Source organism: the organism of the source record quoted next, unplaced genomic scaffold, assembly GCF_019419815.1.
Source record: "Pyrus x bretschneideri cultivar Hongxiangsu unplaced genomic scaffold, Pyrus_bretschneideri_v1 Contig59, whole genome shotgun sequence".
NCBI lineage: Eukaryota > Viridiplantae > Streptophyta > Magnoliopsida > Rosales > Rosaceae > Pyrus > Pyrus x bretschneideri.
Genome location: NW_025999797.1, coordinates 507,521 through 525,840, shown reverse-complemented (window position 1 = coordinate 525,840; position 18,320 = coordinate 507,521). Strand labels below are relative to the sequence as shown.

The 18,320-nt window shown below is 38.7% G+C and overlaps 2 protein-coding genes across 2 annotated transcripts; one reads left to right on the top strand and one right to left on the bottom strand.

Moving 5' to 3' along the window:
• Positions 1-1,436: 1,436 nt before the first annotated feature.
• LOC103956534 lies at positions 1,437-3,395 on the top strand. The gene is made up of 2 exons (XM_048571346.1): positions 1,437-1,934; positions 2,022-3,395. The coding sequence occupies exons 1-2, from the start codon at positions 1,437-1,439 to the stop codon at positions 3,393-3,395; spliced, it is 1,872 nt and encodes a 623-aa protein (XP_048427303.1).
• A 3,793-nt stretch (positions 3,396-7,188) lies between these two features.
• LOC103956519 lies at positions 7,189-9,687 on the bottom strand. Its single transcript, XM_009368526.3, has 3 exons — positions 9,135-9,687; positions 7,708-8,334; positions 7,189-7,534 (listed from the first exon to the last, which is right to left on the bottom strand). Exons 1-3 carry the CDS (start codon positions 9,685-9,687, stop codon positions 7,335-7,337), a joined length of 1,380 nt encoding a protein of 459 aa, XP_009366801.2. The 3' UTR covers positions 7,189-7,334.
• Between the last annotated feature and the right edge of the window lie 8,633 nt (positions 9,688-18,320).

Genomic DNA, 18,320 nt, shown 5'->3' with positions numbered 1-18,320 from the left:
TTAGACTTTTCCACCGCTTTTCATCCCCAAACTGATGGACAAACGGAGCGGGTTAATGCATTGTTAGAGACTTATTTGCGACACTATGTTAGTTCCAATCAACGAGATTGGACTAAGTTACTTGATGTTGCCCAATTCTTTTATAACTTGCAACGTTCGGAGTTGACGGGGAAAAGTCCGTTCGAGTTGGCTATAGGGCAACAACCCTTGACCCCGAACACGGTCGTGACTGGCTACACGGGGAATAGTCCAGCCGCTTTCAAAACCGCTAAGGAGTGGCAATTTGCCCACGAACTTGCTCGAGCTCATTTGAAGAAGGCTTCAAAGAAGATGAAGAAATGGGTGGATCGTAAGCGAAGGAATGTGGAGTTCCAAACCGGCAACCAAGTCTTTGTGAAGCTTAATGCGTCTCAGCACAAGAGTACTCATGGCTTGCACAAGAGCTTGTTGCGAAAATATGAGGGACCATTCCCTATCATCAAGAAGGTTGGCAAAGCCGCTTATGTCGTGGAACTCCCACCCCGTCTCAAGTTTCACCCGGTGTTCCATGTGAGCAACTTGAAGCCTTATCATGCAGACAATGAGGAACCAAGCCGAGGTGAGTCTCATCGAGCACCCCCTTTGATGACGGAGGCATTTGACAAAGAAGTGGAGAGCATCGAAGCCAAGCGTGTCGTGGTGCGACCAAGACAACCAAAGCATGTGGAGTACTTTGTCAAATGAAAAGGGCTACCATACTCCGAAGCAACATGGGAGAAGGAGACGTCCTTATGGCAATATAAGGACCTGATTAATACATTCGAGAGGCAAGAGTCGACGAGGATGTCGACGGCTTAAGTGGGGGAGGATGTCACGGGCCATATGTTACAAACAAAGAAAACGTCCAAGACATCATATATCTAAGCCCATAAAGCCTTGTCTTCATAGAAGCTTCTGGAACATCCCGGAAAAATCAAGAACATGGCGGAGCGTTCAAGATAATCTAGGGCATTCCGGAACAATCCACACAAGTGTACAAATTCAAGCCTCACCTAGAACAATCTAGATTAGGCAAGTTGTATCTAGAACTATACTAGATATTTTTGGATGTAAGTAGGGAATTCTAGAACCCTCCGTTGAGGAGGTTACTTAGGCCTATAAATGGGAGGCAAGGCCATTTGGCCAAGGATCCAAGAATTGTAAGCAATTGTAAAGTTCTCCTAAGTTTCAATACAAAGCTTCCTTTCTCCCATCTTCTAAGTGATTTTAGCATTCTCCAAGCTATCTTAGCTTTCTTTGTGATTCAATCCGGGGAAGCGAGGCTTCGAAGGCTTACTTAGCTTGTTCATCGAGGTATTCAAGTCTAAGTGCCGCACGGGCGGAAGGCTTAAATAGTCATCCCGTGACAACAGGTTGCTGTACAGCAGCCCTTACAAGCTGCCTGCAGTATTTGCAGCATGACAACCCATGATTTTTTGAGCTGTCCACATAAAGCTGTTTATCCGGAGTTTGCAGCGGAACAAGTTAATGCATTTAATAATTTTCATCGTCCCCGAAATGACCCCTATTCAAATTTCTACAACCCTGGTTGGAGAGATCATCCAAATTTGATGTGGGATAGAGATGAACATGCAAACCCACAATTTCAACAACAGGTACAGCAACCTGCTGCACCTAAGGCTACTTGGGAGATTGCAATTGAAAAGTTAGCAATTACTACAAATGCAAGATTTGAACAGACCAATCAAGAAATCCAAAATTTGCATGCAACAATGAAAAATATGGAACAACAAATTGGGCAGATTGCATTTCAGGTTTCAGAAAGAGCACCAAATACATTTCCTAGTCAAACAGTACCTAATCCAAGAGGACGAGAAGAATGCAACGCTATACGGACTTTACGGTCTGGCAAAAGTTATGATAGCAGACATGAAAATTGTGCTGGAAATTCACAGGCAGCACCACAACCATAAATAGATTCGGGAAATGTTGAAAAATCTAATATTTTTGTAGATTCTACAGATTCTGCAAATTCTGGGCAGCCACAAGACATATCCAAAAATACTGCAGAAGCTACCACAAAAACTGCAGAACGTGTTTATGTGCCTCCAATGCCTTATCCTGAAAGGTTGAGGCCTAAAGCTAAAGATCAACAGTTGACAAATTTTATGAAGACTTTGGCTAAAGTTCATATTAATCTACCATTAATTGATGCAATTAAGAACATTCCATCTTATGCCAAGTTTTTGAAAGACGTTTGCACAAAGAAAAAGAAGCTTCTGGATTCCAAAAAAGTGATTCTAACAGAACAGTGCAGTGCGGTCTTATTGCATAAATTGCCTCCAAAGAAGAAAGATCCAGGGAGTTTTACTATCTCTTGCACCATTGGAAATTGTGATTTTAGTAGTGCTTTAATTGACTTAGGTGCTAGTGTTAACTTAATGCCTTATTATGTTTTTAAACGTTTAGGTGAAGGAGAGCTAAAGCTAACCTCCAGCATTATTCAATTGGCTGACCGTTCAATTACCTACCCTAGAGGAGTCATTGAAGATGTTATTGTTAAGGTTGACAATCTATATTTACCAGCTGATTTTATGGTGTTGGACATGGATGAGGATTTGACAACACCCATCATTTTGGGCCGTCCATTCCTGGCAACAGCCCAGACTCTTATTGATGTTGAAGTCGGAACTCTAACATTCCGGGTTGAAGATCAAACGGTTGTTTTTAGGTTGTTTGAAGCTACCACACATCCATGTGATAAACAAGAATGCATGCGTGTTGATGCATTAGATGGTTTGCCTCGTGCCAAATTTGTGACCAGATCATCAATTGACAATCTGCCCATAAAGACTCAAAATGTGATTCGTGAGTGTGATAGTAAAGCACAGCAACACAAAGTTCAATTGCTTGAAGTGCAAAAATCAAAAACAGATCCGAGCAACCAGATGGACCAAAAACACCAAAATGTCAAGAGCAAGAATAAAAAGTTGCATGGTAGTCCAAGTTATCAAAAAATACAGCCTGGAAACAAAGTATGGTTGTTAAGTTCAAATTTCAAGTCAATTCCAGGGAGACAAGAGTCTCGGTGGAAGGGCCCTTATATGGTGAAGCAGGTTTTTCATAACGGTAACGTGGACATTGAAAAAGAGGGCAAGGGTTGTGTGCTCAAGGTCAAGAAGTATTTACTTAAACCATGCATTGGGAAATTTGGTACAAGTGAGTCACTGACTCTAAAGGAACCAGTGCTCAAGGTCAAGAAGTATTTACCTCCCAGATGCACATATCTGGGTCCTGAGGGCCTTTCCTATTTTGTCCAGCGAGTTTATGTGTTTACTTCCTTTTTCCCTCGGCTCTATCATGGATCCGCATATCCCTACACACAGCGCACTAATATGAGTACATGCAGGACATAAAACGAACATCTATGCAGATCAGGACCCAACCAAAGTCTGGAATTAATCTTACTTTTACCTTCCTCATTTGCTGCGGCCAAAGCCTTTGCTGTTTATTTTTTACTTCTGGGACCACTGGATCGGCAGCTGAAGGGTTGTTTTTTTCTCGGCTCTACCCTGGATTTGAGTATTATTTTTTCAGTCATAATAGTGGTTTTATTGTTAAAATACCAGATCACAGTCAATCAATCAAAAGGGTTACGATTTTTACCTCAAAATTTGTAGATCCGTGAGTTTGGGGACTATTCGAGTGGGTCTTTTCAGTCTCTTTGTGAATCTCGGGTATCTAATATAGAAAAACATCAGAGTCAGCTTCTTCAGAGATTCATCACAAAACCATAGCTCTCAGAGCATTTTCGCCAGCCTAGAGATATGAATATTGAACCAAGTGGAAGATGATACCGTTGCATGTGCGAAATGGTTTCGATCTGCATGAATGGAACTCGAATCCGTGATGGTTTGAATTTGGGCGACACACTGTTTGGTTGAGAAAAGCTGGCGACTCAGGGTGTATTTCTTGTGTTGTTTGTCTCGGATTTGCAACAATTAGGGGTCTTCACATAGATGAAAACACATGCATGTGTTAGTTTACCACATAAATCTGAAAAGGAAAAAAAAATACAGACACACAGGGAAGAGGGATTTACTTTCATGCATCTCAATTTTCATGCTTACTCCACCATGGATGGGTTAAAGAGACACGGAAGTGTGTATGCTCCTTGGTTTTTGGTTGCAGAACGAGTGAAGAAACTGCTGCATATAGGAGGTTTGTACAAATGGGCGCTGAACTTGAGAGGAAATGGAGAAAAGAAACCCTTTCCAGATTTTTTAGAGAGAGAAAGGGCTACGAGGAATAGGTTTGAAATGAGAGTAGTGAGAGATGTCTCTCATTTTTCTAGAGAGAACAAGGGGCTGCGGGGTTTACAACAAATAATATTATTATCCTTCTGCACAGGGGATGGGAATGGACAGAAGAGAGCCGTTTGGCTCTGGGCTCGAGGCTAGTGAAAGGGAATCCAAAGCGTGTTCAAGAATAGCTAGGGTTTTTTTCAAATGACAGATGCAGCTGCTACACCAGCTTATATTGTAGCTGTTGCTAGGTTTTGACACAAGTGTGGACTTGTACGTGTTGGTCAGCGCGCCTTCGCTGGTCCCAACTACCAGGTCCTGCTTTCGAATCCCCAAAGTGTCCAGTAGTGTTTTTGTTCTCCACATTTTTGGTCAGCACACCTTGGCAAATTCACAGTTTCCCTCTTCAAATCTCTGGTGTGTTAGTTTCTTTTTCCTTTTCTTTTCTTTCTTGTTTTCTGTTTTATTTTATTTTATTTTCTTGTTTCTCTTTCCTATTTTGTTTGCTTAGGGTATTTTCTTTATTTTTGATATTTGTTTTACATTTTCTAGGATTTAGTAGTTTTGTTTATGTTCTTGTCTCTTCTATTTATTTTCCAGACCTTGAGGACAAAGTGTGAAATAAGTTTGGGGGTGGGAAATAACATTTTAGGTTTTTAATTTTTGTGTCAAGTTAAAATTTTCATTCTTTGTAAGTTAATATCCATAGATTATTTTAAACATTATAACAAATGGACATGGTGAAGATTAATCCCACATTAGAGTCTTTTCTGCTTATACTTTGACAACTTGCACATTCACATCAACATGGCTTGTGGGGAGTGAGATTGAAACACTTACTTTTAGTCTAAGTTTCACTTTTAATTTTTGTTCTACATAAAGTAAAGTTAGTTTGTGTTATAAAGTAATAATTGTCTCACTCGAGACTTTGCCTAGTAACCGGGCCAGTCCTGCCTAATCAGCATTGATTCTCGCGTCAAACAGTAGAGTTTTGGCATGGGGCAGGGTGGTTAGTTGTTTTCGTAGCCTTTTCAACTCGGGTTAATAAGTCCTTAGGGGTGTTCTACACCTAGTGCCCTAAAGCCCCAATGGTTTGGGAGTCATTGACCTAAAGCTCGCTACATGGGTTGGATCGAAAGCTTAAGTGAACTGACATTGCACGACTACTACTGTTACTAAAAAAAAAAAAAATTATATGAAAAAAAAAAAAAGATCAAGAAGATAAAGAAAAATAGTTATATTTAAGTTAGTATGTGTGAAATAAAGAAGGACAAGAGGTAAGGGTTTTAGTCGAGTCTCCTTAGCTATGTTGATTCACTTTACACCAAAGGAAGTTCGTGAATTATTTTCTAATTGATTCTAAATGGCTTAGACTCTGTGGTGGGATTGGTTGGAACTTTTGAAAAGATGTTCTGATTTTTAACATGTTCTATGGATTGCAACTTTGAAGGTGAAAATTTTTGTCAGTTAGTTTTAGTTAAGTTCTAGTTTGTTAGTGTTTATTGTTGTTTTCTAGTTTTGTTTTGCTTGAAGACAAGCAAAAAGCTAAGTTTGGGGGTATTTTGATGAGTATATTTTATATTATATATTTTACCCTATTCTTAGTATATTTTGGTTAATAATTTGGAAGAATTTTGATACTTTGAATTATATTTCCAATATAGGATTTTCGACTTCATCTGGAGCAAAACATGGTCAAATGGACGAATGTTGGAGTAATTCCAATTGGAGGACGTTCGTGAGTCACTTAGCTTGATCGTGTCAAAATATCAGATTTTTCTACCAAGCGAATATTTTCTGGTAATAAAATAAAGGAGCAATGTGCAGTGCTGGAATAGTGACGTTTCGGGCTTGAATTGCATTTTTGGAGCCCAAGATAACCTCGGATGAGTTTGTGGCCTTCTGGAGATCTGTTCAGAATGTTCTTATCTTTAAAACAAGCTATCTTGGGCCGGATTTGGAGGAGATTTGAGGCTAAAACGTGGCTGAACAGTTTCTGTGCAGTTTTTCCTAGGTTAATTAGGAATTTATTTTCTATTTTATTTTATTATTATTTAGTTTCTTAGTGGGAATAAAATACTTGAGGGTTAGGGTTTGTGTGTTAGCTTTAGGGAGATATTAAAAGGCTTGGCCGTTCTTAATCTAGGGCTTTTCTTTTATGCAACTTTTGGGAGACAGAGAACTTGGCTAGGATTCTTGGAGATTTTCTACTTTAAGATGTTTTCATTCCTTTTATTCTTAATAATATGTTCTATGAATTCAATTATGAATATGCGTAACTAATTCCTTTTGCTAGGGTGAAGCCGTAAGCCTTAGCATAAATATGTGATTTTATTTAATTGCTTATGATTGATTGCATGCATACCTTGAATTATTGATCACCGTAATTAAAACTATCTAATTGTCTTAATGCCTGATCACCATTAGGATCTTTAGAAAAGTAATTTGATGCAATTTTGGTCGAAAGGTTCCCTGAAATTGATGCTGGCTTCTTGTGATTAATAATTGTAATTTCACTTAAGATGAACACCACATCTTAAGGGTTGCATGGTTTTTCAAAGGGTTTTCATAAAAGCATAATGAGTCTCTCATGTTCAGATTTGATCCGAACGTCCGAACGGATTGCATGTTAGATATACGTTCTATGTTGGAGGTTCCAAGTAGAATATAAATTAGGAAAACTTAACCTTCAAAGTGACATGTATAGATCATAAGTAATTGATAAAAATACATAGGATTGCTAGGTGATGGTGAAACCCTAGTGTTTTCTTAATTTGATTTTTTCCAAAACAGTTTTATTTTCCTTTCATCTTTAATATTGCATATTAGTTATTTTATTAATTAAATTCGTTTTAATTTAAGTAGGTTATAAAACCAATCATCTCAACTTTCTGCTTTACAGTAATTAATTGAAATTTAGTTTATTTCGAATTATTTAATAATCCCTATGGAGAACGACCTTGCGAGAACCGTTTATATTACAACAACCTTGTCATTCTTGCAAGTAATATAGGAGTTTTTAACCCGTTTGCGTGTGTGGTAAAATCTCTATCAATTCTGATTATCCCAGTTCTTAAAGACAGGACCTGAATATCCTTCACCCCAAATGTAATCAGAACGGAAGTTCCTGGTGGCTGTTTTCAGTTCATTAAATCTGAATTTCTTCACATTGGAGGACTGCACGATCTCACCCTCTGTCCGAAAAGTTGAAGGCGCCGAGGTAGTCGACAGTTTGCTACTTGAACGCAATCCTAGACATGACAAATCCCATATAAATTGTAAATAAAGCTCAAAATTCAGTTATATGACAAAATAAGTTCTAAAAAGAATCTATAACATCAAAATACCAGAATACTATGGCTATGTTGGTTTGACTCCTATATCAAATCCAACTGTAAGAATGGAGGTTCATGTACTGCAGTACCTTCAATTTCACTTTGGTTCTGTACCACACCACTTCCTTCAATTGTCTCCACAACCGCTTTTTTATTCCTGACAGAAGGCAATGCCTCCTGCACATCCCTTGTTCCCCGCACATCCAGCATATCTAATCCAACTGTAGGTGATAAAGGTTCTGGTAATGCATTCCGAGCTCTAGTTTGAATTTGACCTTGAAGCACATCACTTTCTTCAATTTGCTTGATCACGGCCTCTATATGTTGCACTGAAGCAAAGGTCTGCTTCACATCTCTTGCTACTTTCACTTTCAGTATATTTAACAGTATTTGAAGCGATTCGTCCAATCTGAGAAGCCTGTCAGTGTATTTACACTGTTTGCAGCTGGCCCACAAGTGATCTTTGGCGCACTTGTCTATGAGCTCTACACCATTCTCCATTTGTATTCTAAAATCTTCGAGTCGCTCCTCTGCGCGATCTAATATCTTCTTATGTTTTGTTACCTCTTCAATCAATGGTTTTAAAGATTCTAGGGTGGATATAAGATTTTCAAATAGTGGTTTAAACATCACAATCTTGTCCTTTGCTCCTATAACAGCGTCAAACAAAGCCAAAAACACTGCTTCTAGAGAAGCTCCTCCATCAAAAGATGTCACTGCATAATTAGAACACCATCAAAATAAGAAAACTTGTAATTGTTTCAATCAAAAGTTCAGGATATGTGAAAGGAAAAAAAGTGAGACACCTCACAAATTTGGAATTAAATAAAAAAATTCATTTATAAACCAAGAACATAATCAAGTAAATATTAACTTTTTACATCCACTTATAAATCTGATCATTTGAGAAAGAATGGAAATAGCGAGAGTCATTCAAATATAGAGTTAACTGCTCTATTATCTTTTCCTTTAATAACTGATAAAGAACAGAACTGAGAAGAAAGAACCGTAAAGTTGTAAACATAGAGTTTACATCTCTATTCAAATAAAGAAATATGAAATCTCTTTTTGTGTTATCTTTTCAACACTTGACACCAGAAATAAATCCAAGCAGTCAAACCTAATCTCTCATTTTAAGAATACACATCAACCCAGAGAAATCACAACTAGACGCAGGCAAAAGTTCTGCCAAACCAGTATATATCTTGTGTGTTTCTAGTTATTCTCTATTCGCAAGTTTAGTCTATCGTCGGGTACATCAACAAGTTACATAAGGGAGTCGAAAGTCTTACACACTACTATCAAAGAAGGGTGTTAAGCTCTTGCTAGCCATGGGCGTCAATATTCAATGAAAGCAAAATCAATATCAGATGATCGGGTTTAATTACCATATGTCTGATCTAAAATTAGCTAAATATTAAGTAATGCTTATTGCTACAACAAAAGCTATATTCCAAAAAGGGCAAAAGAAAATCGACAGCAAGCATGTCTATAAATTTAGTTCCAATCAACTCACCTTGTTCCCCACCATTCCCTTGAGTTTGCTCCGGCGGAGCGGTTTCTGTACTACTTCCGGAAACCAAATTCTGCAAGCCACTCCCTCCTTCCCCAGCTCTCTGCTGCAGTAATTTCTGTATATCTAACAGTCTTCTGTTCACTTCATCCAATTTATCTCGGTTTTGCCTCGACAACAATAAAACCTCTTTCACATCCCTTGCTTCCTGCACCTTCAATTTTTGCAGCAATCTTTTGAGAGCCCTATCCAACTCAACAATTTGGTCAGTATAATCATACAAACAGCAATAGTTCCACATTCGAAAATTCGATAACTTTACAACCAGCTTTACGCCTTCCTCCATCTGCAATTTAAGACTTTCGATTTCGTCGTTGGGGAGACCCAATTCCACATTATGTTCTTCAATTTGTTGGATGTCTCTGGGTACTAGGGAGTCTAGTGTAGATTTGAGGTCTCCCAGAAGGGATTTAAAGGTGCTGCTCTTGCTCATCGCTTGCTTAACGCCGTCGTAGAGCAGCGTAAACAGTGTTCCGCCAATAAATTCTAGTGCCATAGTTACCAAGGCACTCCCAATACAGCAAAATTAGAAATATTTGTGTTTGATTGCAACCTACAATTTGGCCAACCTTATTCAATACGGTGGCGAATTGGGTGGCTCCGCTTGCTAATGGAGGAGGAGGCGCCATGAAGGGTGGAAGAGACGAGACCCCCATCCTCCTCCCTTCCACTCTTGGTCCCTGGAGGCTACCATCAGAGGTCAACGGACGAAGCTGGAGCTGAAGAGCCAAGTGAACTGGCCTCTCTTTTGGTATTTTGTTGTATTGCTTTCGCGTCTTTTAGATTGGCTTTTCTGTTGCGCCTCTGCTCTCTTTCGGATTTTTATGAGGGACAATTTTCATAGCAGAGCCACAGGCTACAGCTGTGCTCTCTCAAGTTTGAATTTTTTTTTTTCCTTGTCGTGTGTAACCATCCTATCGTTTTTTCTTTTTGGAAACCGTAACTATCCTATCTTTCGTCAACATAAAAAACGTTATCAGTAGGTCTAAATGAAAAGACGGGAAGATTTACAATGATTAAGAGGGAGGACTTTCCACTCAAAATACATGGGTAAAAACTTCACATGCATGGAGGCATTTACTGGACCACAAACATTCCAACAAAGGAATTTGGAAATGTAAAATACATATCACCAAATGTGGATTTTGTGTCTTCATGGCATATTGATAGGATTTTTACCATATGTTAAAAAGAGTTTAAAACATCTATAAAATACTTGTAAGAGAATAAAACAATTGTTGTATACACGGCTCAAACAAGGTTGGTATCCACAATCATTGATATGAATAACTTGTATCTAAAACCAAATCTTAGTTAACTATTCAACACAATATTTGGAAAAGATTTGAAATTGTGAAATCAAACAAAGATTCTTTGAAAAACAAAACAAAGATTGCAAGAAAATAAAATTAACTAAATTGACAGAATTAAAATTGCCACTAAGGAAAACAAAGGTTTTAAAGAAAGGGAATTGTAATTAGCACTCCAAAAATCTCATTTGGCATTCCAAACTTTATATTATTAGAAAGAAAAATACATTTGTGACGAGTGTAGAATGAGATTTTTAGAGTGCTAATAATAATTTCCTAAAGAAATTGCCATTAACATTCTGTTGACCCTAAAAACTACCAAGCCTACGTGGCGCATAGGCCGAGTAATTAATAAGCTAACTACGTCCTTCGATTATGTGCGGGGTGTGCCAACTCGTCGGCCGAGCTCGGCCGATGAGTAAAATGTGTTGATGTCGTGTTGAGCGCGCTGCTAACTTCTTGATCTTGCAACTGCGGGCAAGGAAGGAACACATCTGGGCCTTCGAGTTCTAGAGCCTAAAGACAAGGCTGCTAGTTCTGCGAAGTTCAATATCAAATTCGGCTTTCAATGTGCCGAATGTAGTAACCTGTAACATCTTACTTAGCCGAGAAGGCTAATGAGATGACCTCTGCCAACAAGGATTCGAAAATCCCTCTCGACCGAGATTTGGATAGATAATCAGTCGACCTCGACACAGTGCTATTTATCCAAACTAAAGGTGCTCTGTGGATTGCTGATTATACGGCAACAGTGTTGTTTATCCAAACTGAAGGTGTCATCGGTTGCCTTCACAGTGCTGTTTATTCAAACTGAAGATGTGTTGGCGGAAAAATAAAAATCTCAAGGTTGTTGAGAGGTTTTACGTAGAGCGAGAGTTTGCGCAAGGCAGTTTGTGTGTTGAATTGGAGGGGGCTCCTGAATGTTGTCTGTGACACTGTATTTATAAAAGCAAATGTTATGTGGCGCGGCTTCACACTAGTGTAGGATTTTATTTCAATTCAAACTTGTCAGCTAGGGTCCCAGTCAAAGACTTCTCAAGGTAAGCAACAGCCTATCTTTTAGATGCCATCATTATCTCCTTATTTCAAGCAAATAATTAGCATGCAACAGCCTATCTGATGACCTCCACGGTGCTGGAACCAAGGCATGCAAATAATCAACATGCAAGTTTATCCCCTAGCCATGCATTCCCACAGGACTCGGCAATAAAGGGGGCATTGCCTCTAGTAATTCAAATGCAAGTTTAACTCTTAATCTTTCCACCAAATCTGTCCAGGTGCAATCATGCATTTTCAAATAACCGACTCGATCACATATTCCAACCCTCCATGTCTATGCATGTGTCGACTAGAGAATTGCAAATGAATTGCAATTCTTTTCATGACCATTGGTTATAATATAACCATTCTTCTTTAATATTATCCCATGCCGAGAAACCCATTTCCAAACAAACGCCAGGATATTGATCATATTTAGTCTATATCAATTGATATATTATTAAAAGATAATATCATGGTTAAAACCACAATATATCCTTCGATAATAATTATCTTAACTATTCTGCCATCCAACGGTTGAGAGCTATGTTCATCAATGGCCTTGATTGCACGAGCCGATAGTGTAAAATTGGGTCCAAACACATTCTTATGTAGTTATATCAATTGCTTATTAGTTAACACATGCAACTTTGAAGGTTAGGTTTTCCTAATGCATATATTACATATGGCATTCAAGTTAGAACGTATATTTAACATGCAATCGGCCTGTGGCATTTAGATCAAGTCTAAAAATATAAGACTCATTAAGCTTTGTGAAAACCTTTTCAAAAACCATACAATCCTTAAGACATGGGATTCGCCTTAAGTGAAATTACAATTATCAATTACAAGAAGCATTAATCAATTTCAGAGGGCATTCCAATAGAAATTGCATCCAATTACTTGTCTAAACATCCTAATGGTGCATTAAGACATATAAATGATTTAAACACAGTGTTCTATAATTCAAAGTATGCATGCATAACTTCATAAGCAATTAAAAAGAAACTACATATTTATGTTAAGGCTCGTAATTTTGCCCTAGCAAAAGAAAGTTAGTTACTCATATTCATGATTAAAATCCAAATAAAATATTATTAAGATTGAAAGATAGAAAAACACCCTTGTAGTCTGAAGTACAAATGCAAAAGTTGTAGCAAAATTCTCCAAGTGATGCGAAGAAAAGCCTAATGCACGGCTAAGTCTATTTCTATTACTACAATTAAATTCTTTCTAGAAAAGTTTTAAAATAAAACTAGTAAAATAAATAATTAGGATAACTTATGAAAATACATTCTTATTCAATGATGGAGAATTTGCCCAGTCATAGATGCTCCACATTTTCAAACCAAATCAGCTCCAAATCAAGCCCAAAAGGATGGGTTGGAAAAATTATAACGTCCCCAGAAACTTCTAAGGGACAAACTTCAGAAAACACTATCTTCATAATCAAGATGCTAAATTAAGCCTGTTGAGCAAAAATTGTACACAATATGTAAACAAATAATTCACTTGACACAATTTCACCCTTGTTCATTTTTCTGAAGAGGGTTATTAATTTGAGTTCAATCTGTTCTAGACCATGCGTCTAGTAATTACAATCCTTCGTTAAAAAGGAAAAACCATTTGATTCCAGTATGAATAAATTGTAACTTGGGGATTTGGGTGTTTATTTGATTTTGCGACTGCACCTCGGTCGAGCCCTAGATTGCCTACGTACCCTCTTGAGCGATCAAGTCACTTGTAGTTCGTTTGATTTGATTTGAGATTTTTAGTGAGTGAATGACCCACTAAAGAAAGGATTTGGTGTTTGGTTTATTTGGTTGAATGAACCAGGGATTCGGTTTTGTGTTTGAGCTTTGCGATTGCGTCTAGAATATGGTACTAGATTGCCTACGTATCCTTGGCGGAATCAAAACGGCATAGTTCACAAATTTGTTGAGATTTGATGCCTTATGCAATTTCAACTCATGCATGTGAGGAGCATTTGATGCCTTGTGTAGTTTCAACTCGTGCAGGCAAGGACTTTATGCCATTGGAGCATTTGATGCCTGTTTAGGCTCTTGCAAGCAAGTACTTTGAGTCATTTGGAGTTGAACGCGACTTCATGCTATTTGAGTCTTATCACAGCTTCGTGCCATTTGATATTTGATACGGCTTTGTGCCATTTGGGAATTGACGTGGCTTTGTTCCATTTGAGACTTGACATGGCTTTATGCCATTTAATATTTTTGTAGTTTTAATGGGAATTTGACCCATTGATTTAATGTGGGGTGAGTTTCACCAATTGTTGGACGTGGTGTGAGTTCTCCGTTTTGAGATGGTAAGACCATCGAACTTCGTGCTTTGATATGGCTTGTGTTCATGGTATTTGAAGTGATTTACGTCCTCCACAGATTTGATGTCGGCATCGTCTTCACACATGATGTGGCTCCATGTTTACTTGCACCATCTTCAGTAATTGATGCCCATGCTTATAAGGTCCACGTGAGTTGCATTCCACGTTTTAGAGGAGCTCATATTTTCCTCCCTTGCTGCAGCCTTCAGTGTATTTGAAACTCCACAAGTTTGACTTATGAATCAAACATAATGATGGCTAAAATTAATAACTTAGTCATAGTTATGATTGATATTTAAGTCACGTGAGTTGCCGAGGCAATAGGCTTTGGACGCTTATTTTGGTTTACATCCACTATTATCCACTTGCTCTCCATGTGGTGCTTTCGGTGCTCAGCAGAAGCAAAAAGGATAAAGAAAGGTTTTGCCTTTTGAATCAAAGAGAGAACAAGGCCTTTTTTATTTGGACTTCTCAATTTCAAACTTTCAATGCCACGTGAGTTCCTTAGGGTGATCATGATCAGGATTTGCCATCTTTTCACCATTTTCTGATAATATTTTGCCTCTTTTTCTAGGGAATCGCATGCATTGGCATCCAATTTGTTTTGCTCTTCATCACGTGCTATTTGCACTCGCACTTCCTTTCTTCATCGAACTAGCGAGAGCTCCAGAAACTTTCAAGAACATTGCAGCGACATGTCCTCGACCTTCGAAGCAGCAACACGGTTTAATATTTAGAGCAGTGTTCATTATATGAGGAAGGCAACACTGCTCTTTGCTACGAAGTCCATCGAAACAATATGAAAACAGAGAGTCATTTGTTGCAGTAGATTTTTTGGGAGCCTCCTCAACACATGAACAGTGATCGATGACCAAACTTGAAGTCTGGCCCTTTGCTTGCTTCCACCGAACAGGAGGAATTTTGTTTCTTCCTATCTTTCTCCACCAGTTTACGGCGGCAGGAGCTGGGTTGTGGTGGAGATGAAGGAGTGCAGGCAAATTCTTTCTCAGGACGGAGCATGGACGATGAAGAGCATCGATCACTCAGATTTGATTGGAACTTCACACGGTGGTTTAGACCACCCACAAGAATTTCATGGGGCTAACGGCAGCGACAAGGAGCGGAGAGCGTCTGGCTATAGAACTTCGTCTCGAGCTCCGTCGAGTGGTATGGACCACTTAAAAATTCATGGCAGCGACGGCTCTGCAAGGAGTAGCACGGACTGCACTTTTTCTTCTCGGCATGGACGAACTTGCTGGGCAGAGAGGTCACATCAGGCTGCTGTTGGTGGAGAGTCCAGATCCTCTCTTTCTTCGTTTTTCTTTTAAGCGTTGCTGTCTTCAAAACCTTTGCTGTGTCGATAAAATGCCCTGACTAGCAGATTTCGACCGTCCTGTTAGATCCCACATCGCCTATGTACATGCATTTTGAAAGCTCACTGGTTTTGGACTTCATCAGAACTCCAAAGTTAAGCGAGTTTGCACGAGAGCAATCTCAGGATAGGTGACCCATTGAGTTTCCAGAAACAAAACCGTGAGGATATGGTCGGAGCTCAAAGCAGACAATATCATGCTACGGCGGAATCGAGCCCGGAATGTGATGAAGCCTGGGTCAGGATGTGACAGTCCCCTTAAAGATCATTTGCCGGCACCTCCGTGTCTACATAGAAACATGCTATGCCGAAAAGACAGAGAACAAAAAATAAAAATATAAACAATAAATTTATACCTAATATTTTTGCTCCCTTTGTGGTATCTTTCTTGATTTGTTTTGCTTTGCCGTCCGTTCTTCTCTGCTCTCTTCTCTGTGTCCTGTTCTTTTGTTTTTTTCTCCCCATTTGCTTTTGTTCGATGCCTTTTTATAGGCAAACGGTGGACATGGCAGTTGAAGTTAGTGCAATGCTACTTTTCTAGGATGTGGAGATGCGGAGAGAAAACCATCACTTGAGTGGAGAACGTGGGAGTTTTGGAGAGTTCTGGAAACACACGACCTATTTGGTTGCCATGTAGATGACAAACTTCACCAGATTTATCACACATTGAGGTCCACATGTATATGGGTTGTAGAGTTTTTTTTTTCCTCTCTCTCTTTATTTCTTATATATATATATAGGGTTTAGGACTCTACTATGTTTTTGAAGTCTTCCCGTTTTTAATAAGGAAAATTAATGAAAAGAACATGAAAATTTTGAGTTTTAATGATAAAGACAAAATAAAGGGTAAAGTGAATAGTACTAGGATTGACTTTTTAGTGTAAAAATGTGGTTTTTCGTTAAAGTGAACAGTATCGTAGACTTTTCGTTAAAACTCCATTTTTAATAAGACTTGCTAATATATTTTGTTTGTGAAAATATATGGCTCAACATAGTCCAAAAGGTCAATTTGCTAGCATTGCGCACTAGACCTTAATTAATGAGGTGTGATATCCGCATATTTTTTTTTACTTTTCACACGTTCTTCTAATTTTTAGTCATCAGATCAGATGAATTGAAGAAGATCAAATGACAGAATTTAACAAAGGGATGTGAGAAGTAAATGTGTGGATAGCACCCTAATTAATTCATCATGGTCCAACAGCTTGGTTTAATATTCTAGAACTTTGGCACGAACAATTTAAAAGACTTGTGAACCCCGCTTTAACTAGAAATACTCTCAAACTCATTTTCATTGCTTTTTACTTACAGTGGATTCACATGTCATACAATTGAAATATAAACCAAATTCCCACAAAATAATAAATTAATGCTAAAAATAGGATAAAAATATAGATTAATATCCACTCATCACATATCATATCTTGTAAGTGGCAACTGCTTGAGATCTAAAAGAGGCACGCACACCTTCTCACAACGGAGTAGGATTCTCTCCCTCTTTTTTTTTCCCTCTCCTTCACTCTTCTTCTATTTGAACGGTCACGGTTAAGCCACGTCAATATCTTATATTAATTTTTTATAGAAAGAGAAAGACAAAATAAAGAATGTAAGAGGAGAGGATGAAAATGGATGGAAAAAGGAGGGAAGAGAATTCTAGTCCTCTCACGACAAGATTAGTCAGACTTCGCTTGGTGAGCTCTTCTAGGTTTGCGATGCAGTCGATGTTTTCGTTGAGATCATGTAACTCAGCCAAGTGCCAATATGAATGAAGGCAACAGCAGGGATTCTTTGGTCTTCAAGAAATGGACCTAGGTCTAAGAAGCATTCCGTCCCAGAATGTTTACACCGTTTAAACAGTCTTTGGTGCCAGATCTCTACAGGCTGCCCACGAAGTGATCCCGCAACCACTGTAATTGCTAGTGGAACCCCCTACATCGCTCGACTATCTGTTGCTGGCCATTAAATATCTAAAATGAAGTCAATTACCATTCGAAGGTGAAGATAAGAAAATGGATAAGCAACTAGTGTGCTTTTAGTTGTTATTGTTTTTAGATCGAGTTCATAATTGACATACAGAAGCATATCTGTTGAGTACATTTGCAGACTCAGAATTACCTCTCTTGCAAGACCTTCTGGAAAGCATATCCGTTGACAAAACTTTGTAGCCAAAGTGGTTTTCCCCAATCCTCCAGGAGAAATCAGCATCAACATCAACACCTTTTCATTGTTCAATAACATCATCTTCGACCCGGCAAATCAATCTCATATTCAATTTGGCTGACCTCCGTAGATATATTCCTTACTGCCTCCATATCTCTTATTTCTGGCGCTCTAAGTATAGCTAACAGTCTTTGTAGAGATTTGTCCAAATCCACAAGTTCCTTGGAGTGTATATACATTTTGTAGCCTTTCCAAGGACTAAGCTTGGTGCATTTCTGAACATCTTTAAATTAACAATTCTATATGTAAACCAAGTGGTTCTATGTATACCTTGTACCACACTCTTCTCTTCAACGGGTTCGAGCTCCGTCTCTGTATTGCTTATTGAAACCACGGCCTCCATGATTTCACCTGCTTCCTGCTGCACCTCCAGAGCAGTATCTAGCGGTCTTAAAAACGACCCATGGAGTTCAACAATTTGTTCACTTTAGGCCTTCCTATGTGCAAGGTCTCTGCTTCCTCAGGCACCTCCAAGTACACTTTTCGGGATGGTCTTCTAGCAGTAGCGGCCTCTGCTTCCAATCAGGCAAGCGCTTCGCCATTTTTCTTAATATGTCATTCTTCTTGATGCAATCATGCAAATAATTGCCGAAGCTACTATACCAGCAGCCGGAACTGAACTTGATGCTGATAGCAGCGGGGAAATAGTGTACGCAATTTAATTGGAGGTTAGTGGGAAAGAGTTTTTGCTGTTGGTGAAAAACCAGTAAAAAAAAGAGAGAATGTGCAATAGATTATTAGCAAAGAAAATCAGATAGGTAGATTGAAGGCTCTATGCTATATCATCCCGTATACTATCCTTGGAGGTTGGAGTCTGTCTGTCTGTCTGTGTCATATATTTTTCAAACCTA